The 22846-nt window shown below is 36.9% G+C and overlaps 1 protein-coding gene across 1 annotated transcript; it reads left to right on the top strand.

Annotated features, from left to right (window-relative positions):
• Window positions 1-128: 128 nt before the first annotated feature.
• LOC104618768 (pleckstrin homology domain-containing family H member 2-like) lies at window positions 129-17250 on the top strand (the record flags this gene model as incomplete). The annotated part of the gene is made up of 14 exons (XM_010284450.1): window positions 129-308; window positions 1113-1221; window positions 1326-1438; window positions 3652-3831; window positions 5650-5747; window positions 6229-6406; window positions 8292-8447; window positions 9806-9903; window positions 10292-10433; window positions 11176-11321; window positions 12896-13025; window positions 13890-13976; window positions 15690-15827; window positions 16941-17250. Coding segments are annotated over 14 exons (1938 nt in total), but the record flags the coding sequence as incomplete, so codon positions are not given.
• Window positions 17251-22846: the final 5596 nt, after the last annotated feature.

Raw genomic sequence — 22846 nt, 5'->3', positions numbered from 1 at the left:
AATGAATAAATATAAATGGGTATTGATGGTAATTCATGTTGGTTCTTTCTATTTGTAGAATAAGAAATACAAAATTAGTGTGTACTGAAGCAAATATTTGCTCTCTCACTTCTGATACTTACTTTTAGTTTCCTCTTGGTCAAATCAAGCTTTTTGAGGCAAAGGTTGAAGAAGTCGATAGATCGTGCGATTCTGATGAAGATTATGAGGCTAGCGGTCGCAGTTTATTATCAACGCATTACACTGTTGTTATCCATCCCAGAGATCAAGGACCCACTTATCTTCTTATAGGATCCAAACATGAGAAGGTAATTAAAGGACTTTTTTATTGAGTTTCAGTAACACATCTATGAGTATGATGCTGTGGTGTGAATATTTCTTAAAAAGGAGGAGGAGGGGGACATACGAGTCATCTGGCTTGTAGTTTGGTATAATAAGCAAGGAGGAGGTCTTGCTTCATTAACATCGATCAGAATTTGTCTGTGAACCAATGCTATCATAGGTAATCCTTTTAAAAATAGATCAAAATAAGCAGGCTTGCCTACATAAGCAGATGGTGCAGAATATCAAATATGCTGTAATTGGAGAATTTTGCTACATTGCGCTAACTAGGAGACAGACCTGTAGCCAACCTTCCTGAGAGGTTTTGGGATACCGTTACCCATTTTCCCTGATAACACTAACAGTAAGGAAGATGACCCTACTGAAGGGAAGGAGAAATGAGAGGTACGGTTAAAACTGTTATTATTGCTTCATTTTTCTCATGTAATCTTGTAGACCTCCTTTTGCTTTCTGGCCTTATCCCCAGGTTAGCAGGATCTGGCTGTGATATAAAGGCACTTACCTTAGCTTTCTGAAGAGGAAAGGAAGAACGCCCTGATAATTGGCCATAATTTCTGAGGGTAAAAGACTTCTGAAGAGAGTTCTGTGCAGTCTTTCTTGTTTAATATTTGTAACAAAGAGACCGTGAATACAGATATATTAAAACAAAGGCAAACTCCTTTGGACTTCAACAGGAGCCATGGCAGTGTGTGAAGTTGAGAGCAAAAGGTTAACAAAGCAGCTCCTTCCAACAGAGAATGAGTGAGCTGCTGTGTGTTTTTCTACTTTAGGACACGTGGCTTTATCATCTGACAGTTGCAGCTGGAAGTACCAATGTAAATGTTGGATCTGAGTTTGAACAACTTATTTGCAAATTATTAAATATGGAAGGTGATACCAGTAAGTTTGTCTTTGTTTCAACATACTAATCTCCTAATACTTACTTACTGAATGTACTTGTGAAGTGAATTAATTGCAAGACCTAACATATTTCATCTGTTTAGCTTCTCAGATTTGGAGACATCCTACTCTTTGCCACAGCAAAGAAGGAATCGCTTCCCCTCTTACAACATTGCCATCAGAAGCCTTGCAAACTGAAGCAATTAAATTATTTAAGGTAAAGCCATAGCAGATGCCTTTTTTATTAACTGACTATTTTAACTCTTAGCCAAAGAATGGCTATTAGTTGGCTTACTAGAGATGTTCAACAGAAAAAGGAAAAGGAAAGAGAAGTTTACTCTTAACCTTTAGTGGATGTAACTAATGGACAGTAGCAGAATGGCCCCGTATTATCTCACCAAAGAGTATCACTACCAATTTAAAGAGATCACTTCTAGCTGTGAGGGAGCAGTTTAGGCTTGAACTTTTGGCATTTCTACTAAGGTTATTGATAAAGTGCAAGAAAAATCTACAGCCATCAGGGATGATAATTTTATCATGAAGTCCATAAGCCCCAGAGAACCTAACAGAGTAAATCTCTGTATTCAGAGAACTGTATCTGAAATACTATTTTTTCAGTTAGATTTCAGAAAGAACAAGTTGTAGGTGAAAGGTTTGTTGTAGATATATTTAAATCAGCTAGAAGACATTTTAAAAATATGAAGAAAAAGGAAGCAAAACTTCTAGTTCAAACAAGTCATGGATTATTTCAAATGGAGATAGAAAACAGATTCTACTGCCCTTGTTAATAAAAAAAAATATTTTCTTCATATGAAGTAGCTATTCTTAAAAGACTGGTAAGGTATTCTAGTAATATAAAGAGAGAAAATATTACAGAGTAAAATTATTGAAAATATTTCAAAAGTTTTGTGAATCCACCTCTAAAGATTCTCATACACCATTAAAAATACACATATGTATATCTCCAAGTATTAGTGAAAAGGCTTTATGATTAAGAGAAACATAATGGTTCACAACTGCTGTGCTGCAGCCAGTTTCTTGAGAATTTTTGTATGTCAGTAAGACCTTATAGGTGGTTGATATCTATGAGAGGGAGTATGCTGCAGTGCCACTAACCTTCTCTCTCCTTCCCTCACCCAGGCAAAGCTACTCCTGAATGTTAACTAACAGCCAGTCTATTTCAGAGACAAAATAAAATCTTGCTGTTCCTTTTTCTGTATGTTGCGAAATAAATTACAAGTTGAAAGGCATGGCACTTGGCTAAATGAACTTTCTCCACAGAACTTAATACAAGTCTAAAGACTAAAATCACTGAAGCATCAACTATCTGGAGAATTTTGATGTGATAGTTCAGATCTAGAAAGAAATTCAAGACAAGCACCACATGTTCCATCACAGCCACTTGTAGGCAAACTTCCCAGCTTGTTTGTCTGAAATAGTTGAAGCACTTAAAATAGTACATTCATCTTATTTTCTGCAATCCTGCAGCATGAAAATTTAAAAGGGAATGCACTACTCTGATAAAAATAAATCTATATTTATTTGCAAAGCACTTTCTGAAATATATTTCAGACCGAATTCAAATCGCAGACACTTGCCTAAAATAAATAAATAAGAGATGACTTGTATGACCTTTATTGAAACTCTGTATAAATCAGTTTAAAAGTTGGGTAGAGAACTGATTTTAAAATGGCAAGTCATGTTTCAGTTATTCCATTGCTGATAAAAATGAGTCCTGTGCATCCACATATTTTCAGATAGACTAGAAATAGATTGGGCTTCCATCCATTTCTTGTGTTTTGCTTCTATACTTTGAAAATTCATCAACTATTATATAGAGTAAACGCAATGAGGGATACGTAAGCTTTCTTCTAATGAAGCACAACAAACACTTAAACACCTGGCTTTCCTAAGACAATACTGGGGATAGGAAAGATTATACTTACCCACAGTAAAATTACCAGTGAAAGCTAAGACATAAAACAAACAGCTCTGAGTTATGGTTTTCTTATCTGTGTATATTCTGCTGTGTTGTGCTCACTACTTGCACAAGCATGTCACTCTGGCTGCCACTGAGCACTGTACACTTTGCAATTTAAAGTCCTGTAGAGGTGTAAGCTATGTTCAGCATGTCCTTAAACTTGCCTCCCACCACAACTGTTAGAACTCCTGCTACAAGTTCACTCCATTAGATACGGAGTGAAAAGCATGGGTTTTAAGAAGCATTTTTACCTTAAGACTCTGTATAGCTTTTCATCTATTCTGGCCTCTTTTCATCGCTTTTTGCAGGGCCAGCAGGGTTCCCGTAGTCTACTGGTAAACTGACTAATTGCAACTTCAATTATAGCACACTTTCGTTATACAGAACATCTAAAAGATTTGTTGGAGCTTTTTGTATGTAAACTCACTTGCTTATTATTTTATATCTAGACCTGCCAGTTGTTTATAAATGCTGCAGTTGACTCTCCTGCCATTGATTACCATGTATCTTTGGCCCAAAGTGCTTTGCAGATCTGCCTCACACATCCTGAACTTCAAAATGAGATCTGTTGTCAGCTTATTAAACAGACTAGACGTCGACATCCACAAAACCAGGCAGGACCAATACAGGTAAGCCAGTACTTATTTTAATGGTATCTATTTCAACAGCAGTGAAGGAACTACACAGACTGTTTAGAATGGTAAAGGGGCTCCACTCTTCTGTAGCATCTGCTTTCTTAAAATCAGATAAAAACTGAACTAACATCTTATTACTGCTGTGTCTTCCTGAAATGAAGCTGATGCTATCCTCCATCAAAGTACGCATATCTGGTGGTAGAGTATACCTGTGCCTGTGCTGTTTTTAAAGGCTGGACATACACAATGGGCTGTCTTCAAGTTAAGTGTTGAGTGAGACCATGTATGGAACCCAATTCTCTTTTACTGCATCGTTCCTAAGGGAGGTGCTGCATCAGGAAGCTTGGTGGGCTAAACTACATGGCAGATGTCTCTATAGCATGAGGGTGAAGAAAAGCTGTAGTGCCATGTTGTGGAATCTCAGATACTCTCAGGGTTTCTGACAGATGTCACCTCTGGTATGTCATGCTGTTCTGCACGAACCCTGCATGCCAGATGATAAATACAAACGTAAAATTCTTTACTTTGTTCACTGCCCACTATTCACTGGTCTCCAAACACATAACAATTAAATGAACTGCTATTGAAAGGAAAGCCAATACTTACAGTTTGTGTGGAATTAATAGAACTGGAACAATAGTGCCTATGGTGGAGCAATACCTACAGATCTAGGAGATGGATCAGAAAATGAGAAAGGAAATTACCATATTCAGGCTTTTGTAACAGATAGGTTTTTCTCTTGCCATAGAAAGTAGAACAAGACCAGCAGACATACCTTTTATCTAGAAACAGCCCATATCTGGGATATGGCCAGTATCTGTGCATCGCTAAAACATCCACAAAGCTTTTATAACAGACATAGCACATACATGTCAATTAGCACACACTGAAGTTATATGCCTGATGGAATTTAACCGTAATACTTCTTTGGTAGTTTTGTTCCATAGGCAAGGCGTTCCCTCTGATACAGATAAATAAACGGATGCAATCATAATCCACTGCCATGATTTTTAAGAGTTAACATGTTCAGTAAAATATTTGCAGCCTCACAGTAATTTAAGTCCTAACTTCATGGTGTAGTCTCCCACACTCGCTTCTACTACAGTGTCTTCTTGCAACAGAGCCCATGCTATCCTCCATCAAAATACAGGTATTTGAGGAAAGGCAATATCTGTGCCCGTGCTGTCAAATTTCTGTTTAATACTGGGTAAGTCAGATAAATCAAGATAGAGAAACCCTATTTTCTAAATGCATCAATACAACTGTGAGAAAAGTAGTTGCAACTTTAGTAAGTGTATATCCAGAGTACATGAGAGCAAATCTCTATTAAGTGAAGCCTATCGATACATACTGAGCAATGAAAATATACCAAAATATTGAATAATTGTTTTTTCAATAGTTACTATCTACTTGCTAGGAGGAAAAGGTCTTATGGGTTGCTTCATAATATAACTAACAGGAGAACTGAATTAAAATTGCACAGGCTTCTCCTCATTTCTTAGTGCTTGGCCTTGCAGCCTTAGTGTTTTTTTTCCTGTGTATTAACTGCTTTTTATACAAATTGATCTGCTTTCCCATTTCCAGCCCCAGAAGAAACTTACTGTACACAAGTAAACAGAGAGCCTTTTGGCCTTCCAGTGAGGTGACACACTTACCTACTCAGCTGCTTCTCTGTGTTTTGGTTTTTTATCCCTATTTAGAGCTGTCTGTTACTCAACTTGGCAAAGTAAATTGCACTGCTGGCCAGCAGCCACAGCAGGAAGCTTTACTTTGTAAGATGTTTAAAACAGTGAATGTCTTCCTTTTGTCCAGGGTTTGCAGCTCTTGGCTCTCTGCGTTGGACTCTTTCTGCCCCAGCATCCATTCCTTTGGCTTCTTAAACTTCATTTAAAGAAGAACGCAGATTCCAGGTGTGCCTGAATATTATTGTTACCCAGCTAGTCGATTAGTCTTTCTGAAGTACCTTATTTTCAATCTTTCATTTAATATTTCAGATCTTTTGATATATATTTTAAAATAAAATTGAGCAGAATTGTGCTTCGGTACCACTGAAATGTAGTACATGTTACTTCCATGCATCACTTGGGAAAGTTATCCTTTGTTTTGAAAAAATACTCCGCAGTGGAACTCAGACTGTATGTTGCAAAACCATGAAAACCAAAATATGGCAGTTACGCAAAACACTCTCAGGCATGTTCATCTTTGGCACAATTCTATTGGTCTTGATGGACTAATTCTCTTTATAATTCCAACATGGAAAAATGCGTTGGAAGTCTTGCAGAGTGAAATCTGAGTGCTCCTCCCATTTGGCACCCCCAAAGAGATTTACTCACGGTTTACTATCCTTTCAGTCAGTCCCCAAGAAATGCCTTATTTCTCTTTTTGTTACAGGACTGAATTTGGGAAATATGCAATATATTGTCAGCGATGTGTAGAGCGTACCCAGCAGAACGGAGACCGAGAAGCTAGACCTTCCAGAATGGAAATACTTTCCACTCTTCTAAGAAACCCCTACCACCATTCACTGCCCTTCAGTATTCCAGTTCATTTCATGAACGGTATATATCAGGTAATGTCAGGTAGACCATGAAATCTAACCTCCCAACCCCTTGCTATTAGCATATACATGAAGTAGCATATCAGAAACAGAATTGTATGTGTTAAGGTAAACATGGTTCAGGTTTCATCCTGTGCCAGCGCTAGCAATGGCAGGCACAAGGTAATTGAATCAGATTTGATCAACGAGGAGTAAAGGTTTGGGGGAAAATCTTTAAAAGAAAGAAAAAAAAATTGAATCCTCTTAAGAGTGAGAAATACTAAAGTTCTGTTTCTTATTTAACCTGACCACCAGATAAATGAATTAGACTGAAGAACAGGGAAAGGTATTAAATTCCACTTCCTTTCATCAGGCATCTTGAAAGTTAAACATCTCAGTGAAGGCCTGGAAGCACAGCTGAAACTCCCATTATCAGTTATGAAGGATAACCGTATTTGTTACAGAACAAACACGGCTTTATTCTTAACTCTTTTGGGACTTAGAATCATAGGATCATTAAGGTTGGAAAAGACTTCATTAGTCAAAGTCTGTAGGAAACTTTCCATGGGCTTCCATGCATACTGATTCAGATCCTAGTCTGTGCTTCTAACCGTGAAAGCTGGCTGAAAAGAGTTTTTTAACAATTCACAGCACTCTAGAGAGAAAGCAAATTTTTTGTATGAAATCAAAACTATATCACATAAACTTTTCGTTTCGGGTCACAGAAGAACTCTGCTTTTTTTCCCCTCTAAGTTTCTTAATTGCTTACTGCTTGCTCAGTAAAACAGAAAAAACAGCTTTTGGAATTTAAGTCATCCTAAAAGGTTTCAAAATTTAAGTTTGAAGGAGAAAAGGAATAACTGCTCATTAGTCACTTGCTGCTCAAAAATGTATGCTTAACGGTTATGACAATTGTAATCAGATAAATAAATTTCAGTAGGATCAGCAAATAACCACTTATAGCGGTCTTGAAAACCCCTGTATTCGTCTCTAAAGCTAGATTCAACAGATTTTTTTTTTTTTAATTCCAACCACTGAGAAGCCCAAAATAGAAGTCCAAGATCCTTTTTCAAGATATTTCTTTACGAAAAAGAGGTAAGGAGCCTTCTTCAACATATCAAATACAGGAAATGCTCTCAAAGCAGATGTAATTGAACATCAGCAACTAGTATCTGTATAAAAGCCATTTGCCATCTCTTGCTAAAATGCTTTAATACTATTAACAACAGACAAAAATTCAGGTTTGGGAAACTAAAACGTAGAAGGGTCTCTATATTATTGGCCTATGTAGTACTGACAGAGCAACATTTGTAAAATATTTTAGACCTGACAATGTAGATCTGTGAGTAAATACCCCTCTGAAGTTGGACATGATGAAGAATGATTAATTGATCTCATTTGTTTCACCACTGTATTGGAAAGTGTAGCAAATTATAGTTTTCCAGATTTTTCAAGTGATATTTATATTTATATTTATATCACATAAAGCTCACATAATAGACTGCTTTCTGTTATATGAATTCTGTAACAGAAAAGTGTTACAGGTGTAGCAAGTGCAAATACACTAGCATAAACAAAGAAAAGCAAAAATATTACATTTGGAATCTTTTTGATAGTGAGTTGGGTTTCATAAACAAAATGCAGTAACATATTATCTGCTGGGAATTTCATTGGTTTTTGAATGGAGAACAACTCCACTAAATTGACTTCCCATGTGGAGATCTTGAATCTTTTCCAAACCCTTTATGGAATTTTTTTAATTTTCAGTCACAATAGGTTATTCATAGGGGATGGAATGTGTCTTACATTGCCACTGTTATTCTAGAGGCATTATCCTTCAATATCTTAGATTTTGGGCATGGGAATGGGATTTTTTTAGTAAGTTTGATAGTAAAATACGTTTTGGCTGCTTTTTTAGGTTGTTGGGTTTGATGCCTCTACCACAGTGGAGGAATTTCTGAACACCCTGAACCAGGATACAGGAATGAGGAAACCAGCTCAGTCAGGATTTGCACTGTTTTCTGATGATCCCTCTGGCAAGGATATAGAGCACTGTCTTCAAGGAAACATCAAGGTAAACAAAAATCTTTAATGAGCTCTGCATATAAAACAACAAAGTATCTTCATTTTACAGAGCTCTCTTCAGACAATGTAAAGGAAAACAATTTTCAGGCTGAAAACTGTCTTTAGGTTTTCTCTTCATAATGCAAAAGATTTTTAAAAAAAGGAATGTTTTCAATTGCTAAAATTCATTCAGTGAACTGTATTTAAAAGCTTTGTCTAGGAGACTGATATTCCTAAGAAATAGCAGCTGGGTTAAAAAAGAAAAAGTAAGCTGTTACTAATCACAGTCCTTTAAAACTAAAAAGCAATTGGAGTCCAAGATGCATTCAGAGATTTCAGTTAACATTTCTTTTACAGCTCCAAAAGATGACCATTTGAGGTCCAAAGAAAAGAAAGGGTTCCTTATCTAAATACAGAATAATTAGGGTTCAATTCAGGAAATTTTCAATGTTTGGCTTATCATTGTTCCGAATTCTGAATTTTAGTTCCCTCTGTTGCTAGAATTAAATTCTTTGCAGATTGTCAAAATGCAATATAATCAGTGCTTTAATAAACTATTAGATACTTTTCAAGCTGTTTAGCAACTGCTGTATAATGAATTTTTTTGTGCTTCTATCAAGTAATTCTTTTGCACCCTTCGGCCAATGTTCACAGCTGCACTTTGAGTTACAAGGTGCGGTATGACCAGGCCTTAGTGACAAACAAAGCAGGGTCATCATCCCCTACTAGAATAATTACCATATGGAAAGCAAAATATATTAAAAATGTACTTTTTCTTGGTAAATGCAACTTCAGAAGCTGGTCACATTACTGCTTTCAGGAAGGCTTTTTCACGAAGGAAGGGTGACATGAAGCCCAGCAGGGCTCCCAGGACCTCCATTCCACCTCCTCCCCATCTGCCTACCTACCACCTACACTGCTTGTTGTGAACCACTCTTGCTGCACTTCATAACAAACTTCATACAAACTTTATAGCAGTTACTAGAAAGAACCTGAAAAAGTCCAGCAATGCAGCAGAAAGAGAAGGCTGAAATCAAAGGCATATGATTAATTATATAACAACTCACTCTGGATAATTACACATTCATTGGCTAAAGCAAGTACTTGGCCTTTCCATATAAGCGTGTTATGGCTCATTTCCAAAAGTAGTGTGTGTGTTGCAGGATAAACAAACAACAAAAATGTTAATTATTAAATGCTCCAACTAAGAAATGCATGTTATTTCTCAGTAAGTTTAAAAATTCAAGGTATATATGTTTCTGATATGTATTAGGTAAAAGGAATTTTAAAAAGTAGACAATTTCCATTCAAAGGTGTTTTCAAAGGGGAATACGTGGCAAAGTTATTTTTGTATTGCTTTCCTTCTAGATCTGTGACATTATTTCAAAATGGGAGCAAGCCTCCAAAGAACAACACCCTGGGAAATGTGAAGGCACAAGGACTGTCCGCCTTACTTACAAAAATAGGTTTGTATAGCAAGTATTACATCTCTGCCTTGTCCTGAGATTTGTTTTTAATTTCTGCAGACTTTCTTCATCTGAAAAATATTGGCCGACTCAAAGCTTGCAATAAAAATAGCAAAATGGGTGTAACTGGAGAATTCTTTTTAAAAACCTATAGTTTATTTTTTCTACTTCTTAAGAGGTGAGCAGGTCTGCCAAAATAAAAAAGGCACCACTGAACTCAGAAGACTGAAACTAAATATTTGCCCACTGCTTCAAGCACAAGTGTTGCTCTGCTGATGTGTTTTGACGCTGGCGTAAACATGTCACATTCAGAGCAGATACTGTTAATCCTCAAGGCTAATGCATTTCCCTATCTTCTTTATTTAATAACTTTCTGTCTTTTCTGTAGGCTTTATTTTTCGGTTCAAGTCCATGGGGAGACAGAGAGAGAGAAGCTGCTGCTAGTATATCAGACAAATGATCAAATAGTCAATGGACTTTTCCCCGTGAACAAAGAACTAGCGATGGAATTGACAGCTCTTTTAGCTCAGGTAATCCTTGTGCATTAATGACTCACACAGCAGTTTTACAGATGAAAAACTTAAATTAAGAAACTGCTCCAGGATTGCTTGACAGTCAAGTGACCTCCACCTTTTTACATGTAGTAGTGCAGGCAATAGGCTGGGCAGGAATCTTTGTGTAAGGCTAACTCTGTCCTTCAGCAGAAATGCTTTACAGTGTATGTGGCTGCTGGCACCAGTACGGATAAAACATGCTTTACCACACACAGGCAGGCCCTCTTTGATTAAATATAATGTAATCATGTACCATCTCTTCATTCACTATTCCTTACATGATTTCTGCAAGTTAATACACCAAAGTAACAGCTGTTTAATGAAAGCCTAAGACTCCTTTACTAGACATGGTCTTGATCAGATCTGTTTGATTTTTAAAAAATTAAAGGCTCAAGGGAAGGTTATGGAGAAAATTATTTGATGGTGTTACTCAGTAAATCTAAACTGGTTTGTGTCAGCTAGAGATCTAGCAATCTCAGAGCAGAACTAAGTATTCTATTTGTAATAGTTATACTTGATATTTATCTTTTTTCCACAGTAAATGTAAAATAAGAAAATTACTTGCAGGACTTTTGTATCAATGAAAAATACACATTAATTGGCAAACTGTTCTTCATTCTATGCTTGGTAAGACAGAGGAAAAGATAGCTCGTAATACTCAGCTAGAAAATTACTCTGCAGTAACAAAAAATTTTCTTGTCTGCGGTCTTTCCCGTAGGTGGAGATTGGAGATTTTGAACGGCCTTTCTCAACTCCAGCAGGGCAAGTCACTTCCCAGTCCAAGTCCAATCAAACATTAAAACAAGTTTTGGAGAGATTCTACCCTAAGAGATACAGACATGGTTGTTCAGAGGAACAGTTAAGGTGAGATGTATTTTGCAATTCATGCTCTCTAAAAGTCTAGGAGCGAAATGAGGATGTTTTAAATTGTCATTAGGTACAACGTGCCATAGTTGCCTAGACTTGGGTTTGAAACTCGTTTTCTTACTAAACTGAAGAACCCATTTCCTCTGTATATTTCTAATCTAAACAGAGGACCATCGTTAAGCACACATCCCAGCAAAAACCGTACAGGTGCCTACACAGTGTTACAAAACACAGAGATTTTGAAATTCTTATTTTTCTTACTCAGCAAATCTAAATTAAATTTTTGCACAAACTACTGAAAGTAAAGGACACAAGGATCTGATCCATTAGCTATTCAAACGTGAATAGTCAGCCAGTCAAATTGGCAATATGTTCACTTAGTGGACTTGCTACTAAAAGCAAAGCACTTAATTTAAAATTAATAATCTGCGAGTCATTTCAGTCAACACCTATGAAAATAAAGAGGAGCAGAACAGTGTAATAAATTATCCAAAGTCAATGGTATAGCAGTTTTGAAGTCCAGTAAACATTATAGAAATGTTTTCTCATTCTTCACTACAGGGTTGAGAAAGTTTAAAGCTATTATCATTTGCACGGAGTAACATGAGTACATACTCAATAGATAACAGGGACATGGAAAAGTATTCACACAACAAATAGAAAGCTATGCAATTAATTTCAAAGAACAAAGTATAAGAGGTCCTACATTAGATGAACTCATGGAGGATAAGTCAAACATTTGTTAACTGTTCAAGTAGTCCCTAAACTACCAATTGCCAGAGCTGGAAGTCTGTGGCAGGGAAAGAATCAATCACTCTATACAACCTGTTTCTTGTATTCTTTTGCTAAGTGTGCAGTTCGACTTCATAAACTTCCAGGAAGAGTAAGGTGCAAGTGAAAGATCTCCCTTTGCTACACATTCCCCCTCCCTTTTCTTGGGCCACAGCTAGTAATCTTGTGGCTGCCAGGTGAGTCATTCCTGCAAGTCAATGTGCTAGAAAGGTATTCTGGGGCTTTTTCTTTTGGAGGATTAGTTTTCCATAGGATCATTTTATTGAACCAACTCACCATGGGGCCACAGAAGAAAAGAGCCAGTGTGAACACAATCATGCATCAGAAGCACCCTTATTGGTAGCCGCACCCAGGTACACTAAAAAAGAGTAGCGTTAAGCTTTATCTTCTACATCTGCTACTAGCCATAGGTGAAGATATGTGCTAAGCTGGATGGATTTTTGGAATGACAACTGGCATAGCTGTTGAGTACTGATAAATGTAGATTGATCACCTGTAGGGACACACTAAAAGCTGTACTAGACTTTTTCCCTTTACGCTACAACTGCTACATCAATACTTAATCATAATGTTGCCAAAACCAGAAGATAATTCATAATTTTCATGTGCATAAAAATATTAAATGACGCTTGGATTTATTTAATACTGTATAAGTGATAGGTGTTGTATTAACTTAAATTATCATTTTAACAAATGGATTTTTTTTTGCTCATTAAACTTTCTATGGGTAAGCATTTAAATTCCTTTCAATAACTAAATTACATATTTCATTTCAACAGACAGCTTTGTCAGCGATTGTCTACAAGATGGATGGCTCTCCGGGGGCACAGTGCTGCAGACTGTGTGCGCATTTATCTCACTGTAGCCAGAAAATGGTCTTTCTTTGGTGCTAAATTGTTTGCAGCAAAAGTAAGAAACTTAGTACTGGGTTTGAGTGGAGAGGGTTTTTTAATATAAATATAATTTGCAAATAGTAATACTTTTTTGTTAAAAATGAGTGTGTTATACATGTGCTGATTGAATCTCTTGTCAAATTACTAACTTAAGCCATATACTGGTAAAATCTAATAGCCATAGTACTAAGTATACCATAACAGTAACTTTACAGTATACTTATTGCTTGTTTTACGTTATTAATTTAGGTGGTATCTTTTCATTTTATTCTATCTTAGTTTGAGATAGCCTTTTTGTTTCAGACTTTTTTCACCTGATAACTAGTAGAATATTGAAAAGGTATCATTAACTGGCTATGGAAGCTGAACCTTGCAGAAGAACTATATGTTGTTAAGGGTATTTAGAGCACTCCCTTCTGTGCTGGCCTCTCCCAATTTCTCTTAACCCACTAGTTAAATGTCTTTATTTCAAATAACTATGTTAAACAGAACTGTCACCTCACCCCTTAAATTTTATTAGGTAATCCAAATATATATAATTCCTTATCAGCACTCTGTTCATGGCATAGGTAGACATATGTGCTAGTGAACAAACTTCAGAACACCTGACTTTTTTATTTATTTTATTAATGAGAGTATACATTTTATGGGACTAAGCACCGGGAGAGGCTTCAAGAGTATCAGGTTGAGTTCACAGTTCTGCCACTGGCTGCCCACATGGCTTTGGGCAGCTATTTCAATTCCTTTACATCAGTTCTCTCCCAGTGTAAATCTCAGTAAGATCTGTGGATGGAGAGAGCGCTACAACAGCTGAGACTTAACAATTATTTACATGTTGCCTCATTTTAAATAATAATTAAAATAACATTTCTCTTTGTAGCCTCTAGCAACATCCTCAGTTGAGAAATCCTTCATATGGTTTGCTGTACATGAAGATGGCATAAGCATCCTAGATTACAGCTCTATGGTAAGTGGAATTTCTTTTTTAATTTTGATCAAAGTAGATTTTAATACTTAGTATATGGAGAAATTCACCACCATGCTACATAAAAGATGGCGTTAGCCTTCCATGCTAAGTTATCTAGTCTTTCTCTTAAAGCAAAAATTCATTCCTTTCAAAACGCCTTAATGTTATCATCATTATAGTAACACTAATAATAGAAATAAGTAATGAATTCTTGGCACAGAATTTATTTTTGTTTATCAGATACAGTTTTTATATCTTTTAATGAAATGTTAATGTTTTAATCATTCAGATGTCAGGAGATCCATAGTTACAGTTCTTACAATAACATTAATTTTCTTTTCCTTGAGACTTCATTTTCCATTATTATTCATAATACATACACTCTGCAAAGAGCAGTTACTTTAAAAGATTGTTATTTTCATTGTATTATTTTTGTTTAATAGTAGGTAATATAACCCAGTGTTATTTAATTATGTCATTTTAGGCTCTGATTTTTCTTTGATTTACAATAAAAGTTTTCACAGAAGACGACTCATGGTAATCAGTGTAAAAAAGCAGTGCCTGAGAAGATCCCTGCTTTAATTTATATCCTGCAAAGAAACAAAATGGCATGGTGCTATTAGCAAGTGCTAATATTGACTATCAGAAAATTAAAATCTCAACTTTATAATTGTACTGATATGGGCCTTTTCATTACATTTCTGTGCAAAACAAAGAACATGAGGAGAGCAAACAGCAGCTCTGTTCAGAGAACAAGCAAAATGAGCTTGCATCAGCCTGCAGAAACCTCTATAAACACTATCTACTCATAGAGCTAGCTATGGCATTTCTGCAGAGCGCTGCGAGTTTACAGTATCAGCAGGCCTTACTCGCCATTCCAGAAATGCTCAGTTTGCAGGGAATATTCTGATTTTCTGTAGGAAGGATCAAGGGTATCAGAAATGATGTTGCAAGGGGTAATTAGAGAAAACACTACTTCAAAATGAGGGCAAAAAGAGGTTTAGTAACCGAAGGACGCCAAGTCAGTTACTGCACAGATATTGTCTTACGATGAATTTTAAATGTGAAGATCTGCAGCAAATTAATATCAGTTGTAATGATAAATTAAAAGCTAATCATAGACTCAAAGGCCACTAGTGTGGTGTTGAACATTGAACAGTAAGAGCCAAGGCATGGAAAGCAAAGGAGCCTTGAACAGTGTTTATGTTTCATCAGAGACGTGAAAAAAAAGAGAACAGAATTTAATTTCATTTGTGTGTATGTAAACTATATCACTGCACAAAAAGAAGTCCGGAGTTAAATCCCTTTAAATGTCTTATACACTGCCATTTAATTTATTTAGACCCTGCTTCGATTTCAAATGGAATTCCTGAGATTAACTTCTCTCAAAGTCAGTCAAGACTTGTGTAAATTGAATTACACACTTGAATTGAAATCTTCTTATAATATCTTCATTCTAATTAATTTGGAACAAAAACAGAGGTCAAACTTATAAGAGTTATCATCTGCAATGGAAATTCCTCATAGTGAAGATCTGAATGAAGCTATCCCAAAATTCACAATTAATTTCGAGATTCATAAAGGGCTGACACCACCATTTTGAAAAATGCCCGTGTAATTATATTTTTAAAAGAAGTATTTGTTATCATCTGTTTTTCCTGCATTGTCCTGCTTATCGCTTTGCATTTTGTTTTTTGGGTTTTCTTTTTTAAGCGATTAACAGTTACGTATACATATAAGAGTCTGATGACTTTCGGAGGCTATCAAGATGATTTTATGTTGGTTGTTAACAATGCTCAGACAAAGGACAAATCAGCTGAAAAACACCTTTTTGCCATGACAAAACCAAAGGTTGGTATATTACCTGAAATAGTTTCCCACCATCTGCTACTTTTCTACTTTTTCTAGTGGGTAATCCTTAACAGATGTGAAAGATGAAACACCCTCTTTATTCCTGGCATTCTCAGGTTATTGACTTTTGCCAGATGGTTTGAGAGCATGAAGCAATTAGTAATACAAGAGCTAACAGTGACAATACCGATGTGTTCCTTTTCTCTTCATGTCCCTGTCTATAACATTCCAAATTTTTCATGGAAGGACAAAGGCGGCTATTAGGGACAGGAAGTATATGCAGTACCTAAAAACTAGTCTGTTTGCTTGATCAGCACCAGAGATAACTGTAAAGAACATGCATTTGTGTTCTACAGTGGAATTGTCACTTCTTAAAATCCCTACGATATTTTTACCTTTGGTAAAGAAACTGTTCGTGCTTTTTAAATCTAGATTCTCTCCTTCATTGGTAAGATTGAGTACAATTCTTAAGAAGTGATGATACTGAAATCTTTTGCTGTTGTTAGTCAGAACAATTTATGAAACAGAATACAAAATTCCAGATATAAACTTGGGTCAAAACACGAAGCAAAACAAGCGTCATAAAAATAAGCTTCACACAAATAAGCATTGTAAAATACATCTGTTCAAGTTTCCCTCAGACTGTGTCCTTACAGGCAAGGGTGTGAGGACTGCAAAGAGAAAATATGGCAAAAAGCTCCCAGAAGTCTTCATTTCTTTTATCTATGCTGTTAGTTATCTTTAGTTCTCCGAGTGCTAGATATTTTCTAGCAAAATTGAGGGAACACATTATGAAAGCTTTTTTTAAGAGCATCACCTTTTGGACTTCAAGATTTCTCTCAAAGTGAAAGAAACCATCTGTTTGAATCATTTCATACTGTGGAAGATAAATTATCCAGCATGCCGATGGGAATAACATTACATTATTTGCAAGGAGCAATAGAAAAAAGGTCTATTAGGCATCTCCTCTCTCTCTATCATTAATTTGTTTGATAAAGTACAAGTACTTTTCCAGCTGATGATGATTGTCACTTGGTAAAAAGTTAGCTGTTTTTTTAGCAGTCAAAACACATCACTGTATTTTTCAAAGAGTTTTCTATGTTCCTGTTATAGATTCTTGAGATCACTCTACTGATTGCCAGCTATATTAACAACTTTCATCAGCTGAAAGGAGCTGCTCATCACCTCTCTGCCCCAGCGTTACTAGCACCTCAAAGTGGACAGAAACTCAAGGAATCGGGGAGTCAGCCACTTCTTGCAAACAACAGACCAACTAAATGTCCCACTTTGTTATGAAAGGATTATGTATCGTGATAATCCATCTTTGTTACAGGGTTTCTACACTGATTGAAAACTTTTTGATGTACAAGACAGGAAGCATAAGCAGGTCCATAAACAAAAGAAAGGCAGACAGGTTTACATTGATTTCAATGGTCTATAACGGGAGGAGTGTTTAATTAAAGCCCTGGCCTGAACTGGAATGATGATGAGTCAATTTAAGGATTATGCTTCACTGGAGGTGGCTTGTACCTGCAGCTCAGAAATAAACATATCTGTTAATAGTGATGGGGAACGGTGGCCTTGGGAACAACTGCATAGATTTTAGTAGTTTTCCAGATATTTACTCAGGGACCAAACAGTCTTCAACTCTAACTTTTCATCTCTATTTTGCAAAGTTATACAAGTTGTATAATCTTCATTTTGAAAAGGAATTTTTGTTTAAAAAAAAAGTCAAACAGTATATTTTCCACTTCCAGCACCCCTCCTTATTTGCAGTACAACCACCATGGGACTAAAACCAAGAAATTGCTTGAGCTGTATAATTGTTTCTCCTTTAAAAAAAAAACATAAGCACATCATGTAACTATTATAAATTTAAAGAGTATTCTCATGATACATTCTAGCCTTTGTTATACAGCTATTTTACTTGGCAAATCTTCAGCCTTGGTCTGGTAAATTTCTAAGTAATCCATCTCTGCCCCAGCCTTTTGGAAAAAATCTTAATTGCACAGGCACTGTATTTAGTATATTTTTGTTAAACAAGATCCCGTGCCTAATTTTTTTTTAATTCAGAATAATAATATAATACAGATGCAAGAATGACTCACAATTCAAAACACAAGAACACAGAAAGCCATTGCTTGAACTATTATGAGCAAACCTGGAGACATATGTGACATAAAAAATCCATGTATAATGTGTATAATGTATATACATTGATTCAGAATAATATTTGGTAAACATTATACTTCTTGTTTTTCATTTGTATCTATACATTTCATATTATAATACTAATATAATGTTCTTGGACACTGAAGACATAATGCTGCATCTGCACTATGGGACCTAGGACCACTTTCCAGTTGCCTCTTTCAGCTGCAAGCCTCAGTGCTATATAGGGTCAAGTACATAGAAATTACACCCATTTTTTCTTCCAATCCTCACATTTTCGTTTCTGTACAACAAAACCACTTCTGTAGGCTCTAAGATGGATCAGCAGCATACTCTAATAGATAATTATGTCCAACCATAGAGAAGGTAGTCAAACATAAATGACTCATTTATGTATCTTTCACAGTTTCCACTTTTGCTCATGCTAATGATCATGGATCATTAATCCCTTACTGCTAGCCCTCATAGTCTTGGGGTTTTTTTTTTTCATTACTTAAAAATGAAGTAATTTCATAATGATGAATTTTAGTATTTGAAGGTTGAAAATCTCCTTTGTTTTATGACATTTAAACATTTCAGATACATACATACTCCTATTGGGAGAAAAGGAATTTTCAGCTGTTTGCCTTCTGTTAAAGGTAGGATCTATCCTCCTGAAGAATTAAAATGAAAAGGAATTTTCAGCTGTTTGCCTTCTGTTACAGGTAGGATCTATCCTCCTGAAGAATTAACATAGATTGGAAGGGAGATACAGGTGTGAAAATAACATGCTCTTAAAAAGTGGAAAGACAAATTGGCAAGCTGACTTGATAAATACATTTCTTCTGAAAGCTCTCAAAGTCCTGCCACAGCTACTTCAGTCTGCAGGACTCAAGCACCATTTTATCAATGGTTCTATGCATCAGTGCTTTGTCATGAAAATTACAAGCAAATAAAAACTACACTATAACTAGATGCTTTCACATGTGCAGTGCAGTAAGAATCTCCTGGTAACTTTTATCCTTTGGTGGTGGTTGTGGCACTAGATCCTTCTCTTTGAATGAGGCAGAGTCAGCAGCAGGAGATTTACCTCCTAGTGGGTGGCTGATCTGCCATCATCAAGGAAAGCAGACTGGAAGCTACCAAAGACCCTGGCATCAACTGCAGCATCTTTTTGTGCATCACCCCATGTGAAGTGATGCAGATAGCATGGTGTAATTGGGTTAGGAATTAACATCCCTTTCTGATCAGCAGAATAGTGAACTTTCAGAGATTTGAGTGTTTGCAGGGTGTTTGCAAATTTAAACATGCTACTCCATCAGTTATACCTGGGTTGTAGTCTAAAGCTTCTCAAATATCATGATTAAAAACTGTATTTTACAAATACAAAAATCTTCATGTCATCATGAAATTACGATAACCATCAACCTAGAATATTCCAACTACTAATTCTTTCCTAACTGTCCAGTTTTAAATGAATGTGGCAGGTTCTATTAGAAGGCAAAAAAAGTGTTGCATGTTGCTAGTGACCTTGTTTATGTGGTTTTTACAATCTTTGTTAAATTTGGAGGCACGATACACAATGCAAACAATCTATGTGCAAATTTTTAGTCTTTTAAACAGTTTTCATTAATGCTTAACAACCTTACAAACAGCTGTGTCATAAAGTACTACGCAGTCTGTGGAGTAGAGTATGACCTTCCTGTCTGCCTTTGGGTAGGTAACTCTAGACATTGCTTTGCTTTTTAATGTTAAGCTCTTGCTGCTGCAGTATATCCCTACATCATAGTGCCAGAAGCAATTCGTATCTTAGATTCCCTTTTCTTGGCAGCACTTTTCCAGACTTGCTACCACTAAAACAGCTGTGTCATAAAGTACTACGCAGTCTGTGGAGTAGAGTATGACCTTCCTGTCTGCCTTTGGGTAGGTAACTCTAGACATTGCTTTGCTTTTTAATGTTAAGCTCTTGCTGCTGCAGTATATCCCTACATCATAGTGCCAGAAGCAATTCGTTATCTTAGATTCCCTTTTCTTGTCAGCACTTTTCCAGACTTACTACCACTAACTGCTCATTTTAGGTCACCATTAATCTCATATAGTCACATTACCAGAAATGCACTCAGAATCACAGTTCCAGTGCCAACACTACCCTAAACAATGAAGTTTCTTCCAGGATTTTGATTAGCAAGAGTGAGGTTCCTGTAGTATGATAGTAACCTCTTCAAGCAGACACTTCCCTTCAAGTTAACAGTCAGCAAGTAAAGTCAACACATGCAAACAGACTTCAACAGCTCGGCTTGCAAACACAGCTGTGCAAGTCTCAGGGGCACTTGCTCCGTGTTAATCTAGCTCCAGAGCTACTTTGAAGATACCACACAACATAAGACAGCAAAGTCAGCGTCCAAGCAAGGAATCTGTTCTGCCTTCCCCACCCAGCCAGAGCCTCATGAGTGATCCACACCTCAGCCTTAACCTTGAGTCATTCACCGAAACAACTGATACTGTGCTACCTCATCCATTACTAGAGCCCAGGTAGAAACTAGACCTTTCTCACCTTCTAATCTTCAGCAGCGATGATACGATGGGAGCTGCCAAATGTGCAGTGACTTCTGGGACTGATGCTGAAGAACTTCCCGTGCTCAAGACTTGCAGAACCTAGGTTATAAAAATATTCTCGGGATGAGATTAATGTGTTAGCACATACAAGGAAACTCTACCTTCTATCACCAACTTCAGAACATCTTTTGTGCTTGCTTTCAGCTAGCAGTCAGTAACAACAATCGGTATAAATGATCAATGAGTCTGAGCTTGACCGCGACTAAAGATCACTGGTAACTCTCTGTATAAACAATCACATTGATTTGAAAATAGTATTTGGAATGCAATGTAAATATATTACTTGAATTTCACTTTGCCGTGTCAATTTTTGTACAGCAGTATTAGTAAGCAAACTGCTCATTTCTAAAATAAGCAAAACCTATTTACTCCTGTAGTACCGCAGGCAAATGACAAACCTTTGAGTTTTTAATACAATCCACAAAATTAGGGTTTTTCTGTTACTTTAAATTTGGTTTATATTTAAAATAAGAGGCAAATATTTCCCTATAAAAGAAGGCTGGTAGGTATTTGGTGTTGGAGTTCCTTGTCAGACTAACACAGTTTTTATAGGTCAGGACCTGAAGGAAAAAATTCATCCTTGCATGAAGGAATGCACCGCTTAAAAGCTTTAGGTAGAGCTTTAATAGTCCATACAGCTTAGTGCAATCCATTAGTTCGAGTTAATTTTAACTAAGGTAGTTAGTAACTCAGTAATAATTAATTAGGAAGAAAAAAAAATTATTTTACTGTTCCTTACAGCATGAGCAGCAAAGGAAATGAAACTTAAAATACTAAAAACTCCAATTTCATTTCTAGATTGGATTTAATTGTATACCCTCACAGCTCAGATTTGTACTGCTGCATCTTCCAGATTTGCCACCTCTCTGCCATTGAGTAAATGACTGTAAAAATACTTTACTTTTTACTGTTACACTCATGCTGCTGCAGTAATACATGCCTAGATCACAGTGCCCAGAACAACTCCTACCTTAGTTCTGCTTCCTTTGGGAGAGCAATAGCAGCTTTGTCCAGGGTTTTCACCACCTCTGACGATTACAGATCAGCACTGGCTTCATATACCAAGATAGCAGAAACGTTCTGTTGACATGAAATTAGTAAAAGAAATGCACTTAGAAAGGCATCAGCATGACTTGCCACAGTACAACACTAAACAATGAAGTTTCTTTCTCAATTTTAACTCCTAAGACCATGGTTTCTATAGGGAGTTTGCAAATGCTTTAGAAGAGCCATGTGAAAACCTAGAAGTAAAGAAAGATGGGAAAATAATATCATGAAGGCTTCTGGAACTAAAACTGAGTGATTATGCAAGTGAAAGTTAGAAAAAATTCTTATTTAAAGCACAAGTATTACTTAGGGTCTGCAGAAGGCTACATAGACCTTCTTTGGGGAACCAAGAACATTAATTGTGAGTTAATCATTATAAATGAGGCCATTTTCCTGGTTTTGATCAAACAGGTAAGAGAGGATTTTACTTAGGTTTTTCTATCTCTAGTCTCTCAAGACACAAAGCAGCCACTCAGCTACACAAGGTCAGCTGTAATTGCTGTCCTGGATTTTGTGTCACTTCCTCAACATAGGACACTTTTGACTTGTCGGGTTTTCACCTGCATCCTATATCCTCAGTTTTACTGCACCCTTTAAATCCTACTTTCTAATCTAACCCTAACATGACCTTTGATGGCTAGATCTTACTTGAAATAACCTAGACCTTGTCTCCTGTTTGCTACAATACCATACTTCCATTTATAATAGTTGATTTGTATGCCCCAGTAATGAGAAAATAATTACTTATTTTCTTATACAGCAGTTCATTTATGAGGGAGGTCTTGTTTCACTCCTTTCACTGTTGACAAAGCTATCTTGGCAGGAGCCAATGCTCAAGGCTGATGTAGAATAAAAGACTCCTGCCATTAATGGCTTATTTATTCCTGGCTTTCTCCACAGCTGAAGTATTTTGCGGCTTAACAAGGGCTACAGTCGAGGCCTCCCAAGGACCTAGCGCTGCTGCCACCCCTCACACCAGCTCTGCTCGCTTTGGCAGTAAGGTGGGGTGCCATTTTCAAGCACTCGAAAAAGAGGGAGGTGCGGGTCCCACGAACAACTCCGGGGGCCCGGGGGCGGTCAGGACCCTCGGTGGAACCGCTACGGGCCCTCAACTCACCTCAGGGGCGCGGCGCCCGCGGCCCCCGAGGCGGCTTTGGGAGGCAGGGACACTCCCGCCCGCCGCGCTGCTGCTAGCTACCGGGGGC

This window comes from Phaethon lepturus, unplaced genomic scaffold, assembly GCF_000687285.1.
Source record: "Phaethon lepturus isolate BGI_N335 unplaced genomic scaffold, ASM68728v1 scaffold7873, whole genome shotgun sequence".
Classification (NCBI taxonomy): Eukaryota; Metazoa; Chordata; class Aves; order Phaethontiformes; family Phaethontidae; genus Phaethon; species Phaethon lepturus.
The sequence above is the reverse complement of the archived record's forward strand: the minus strand, read 5'-3'. Positions and strand labels throughout refer to the sequence as shown.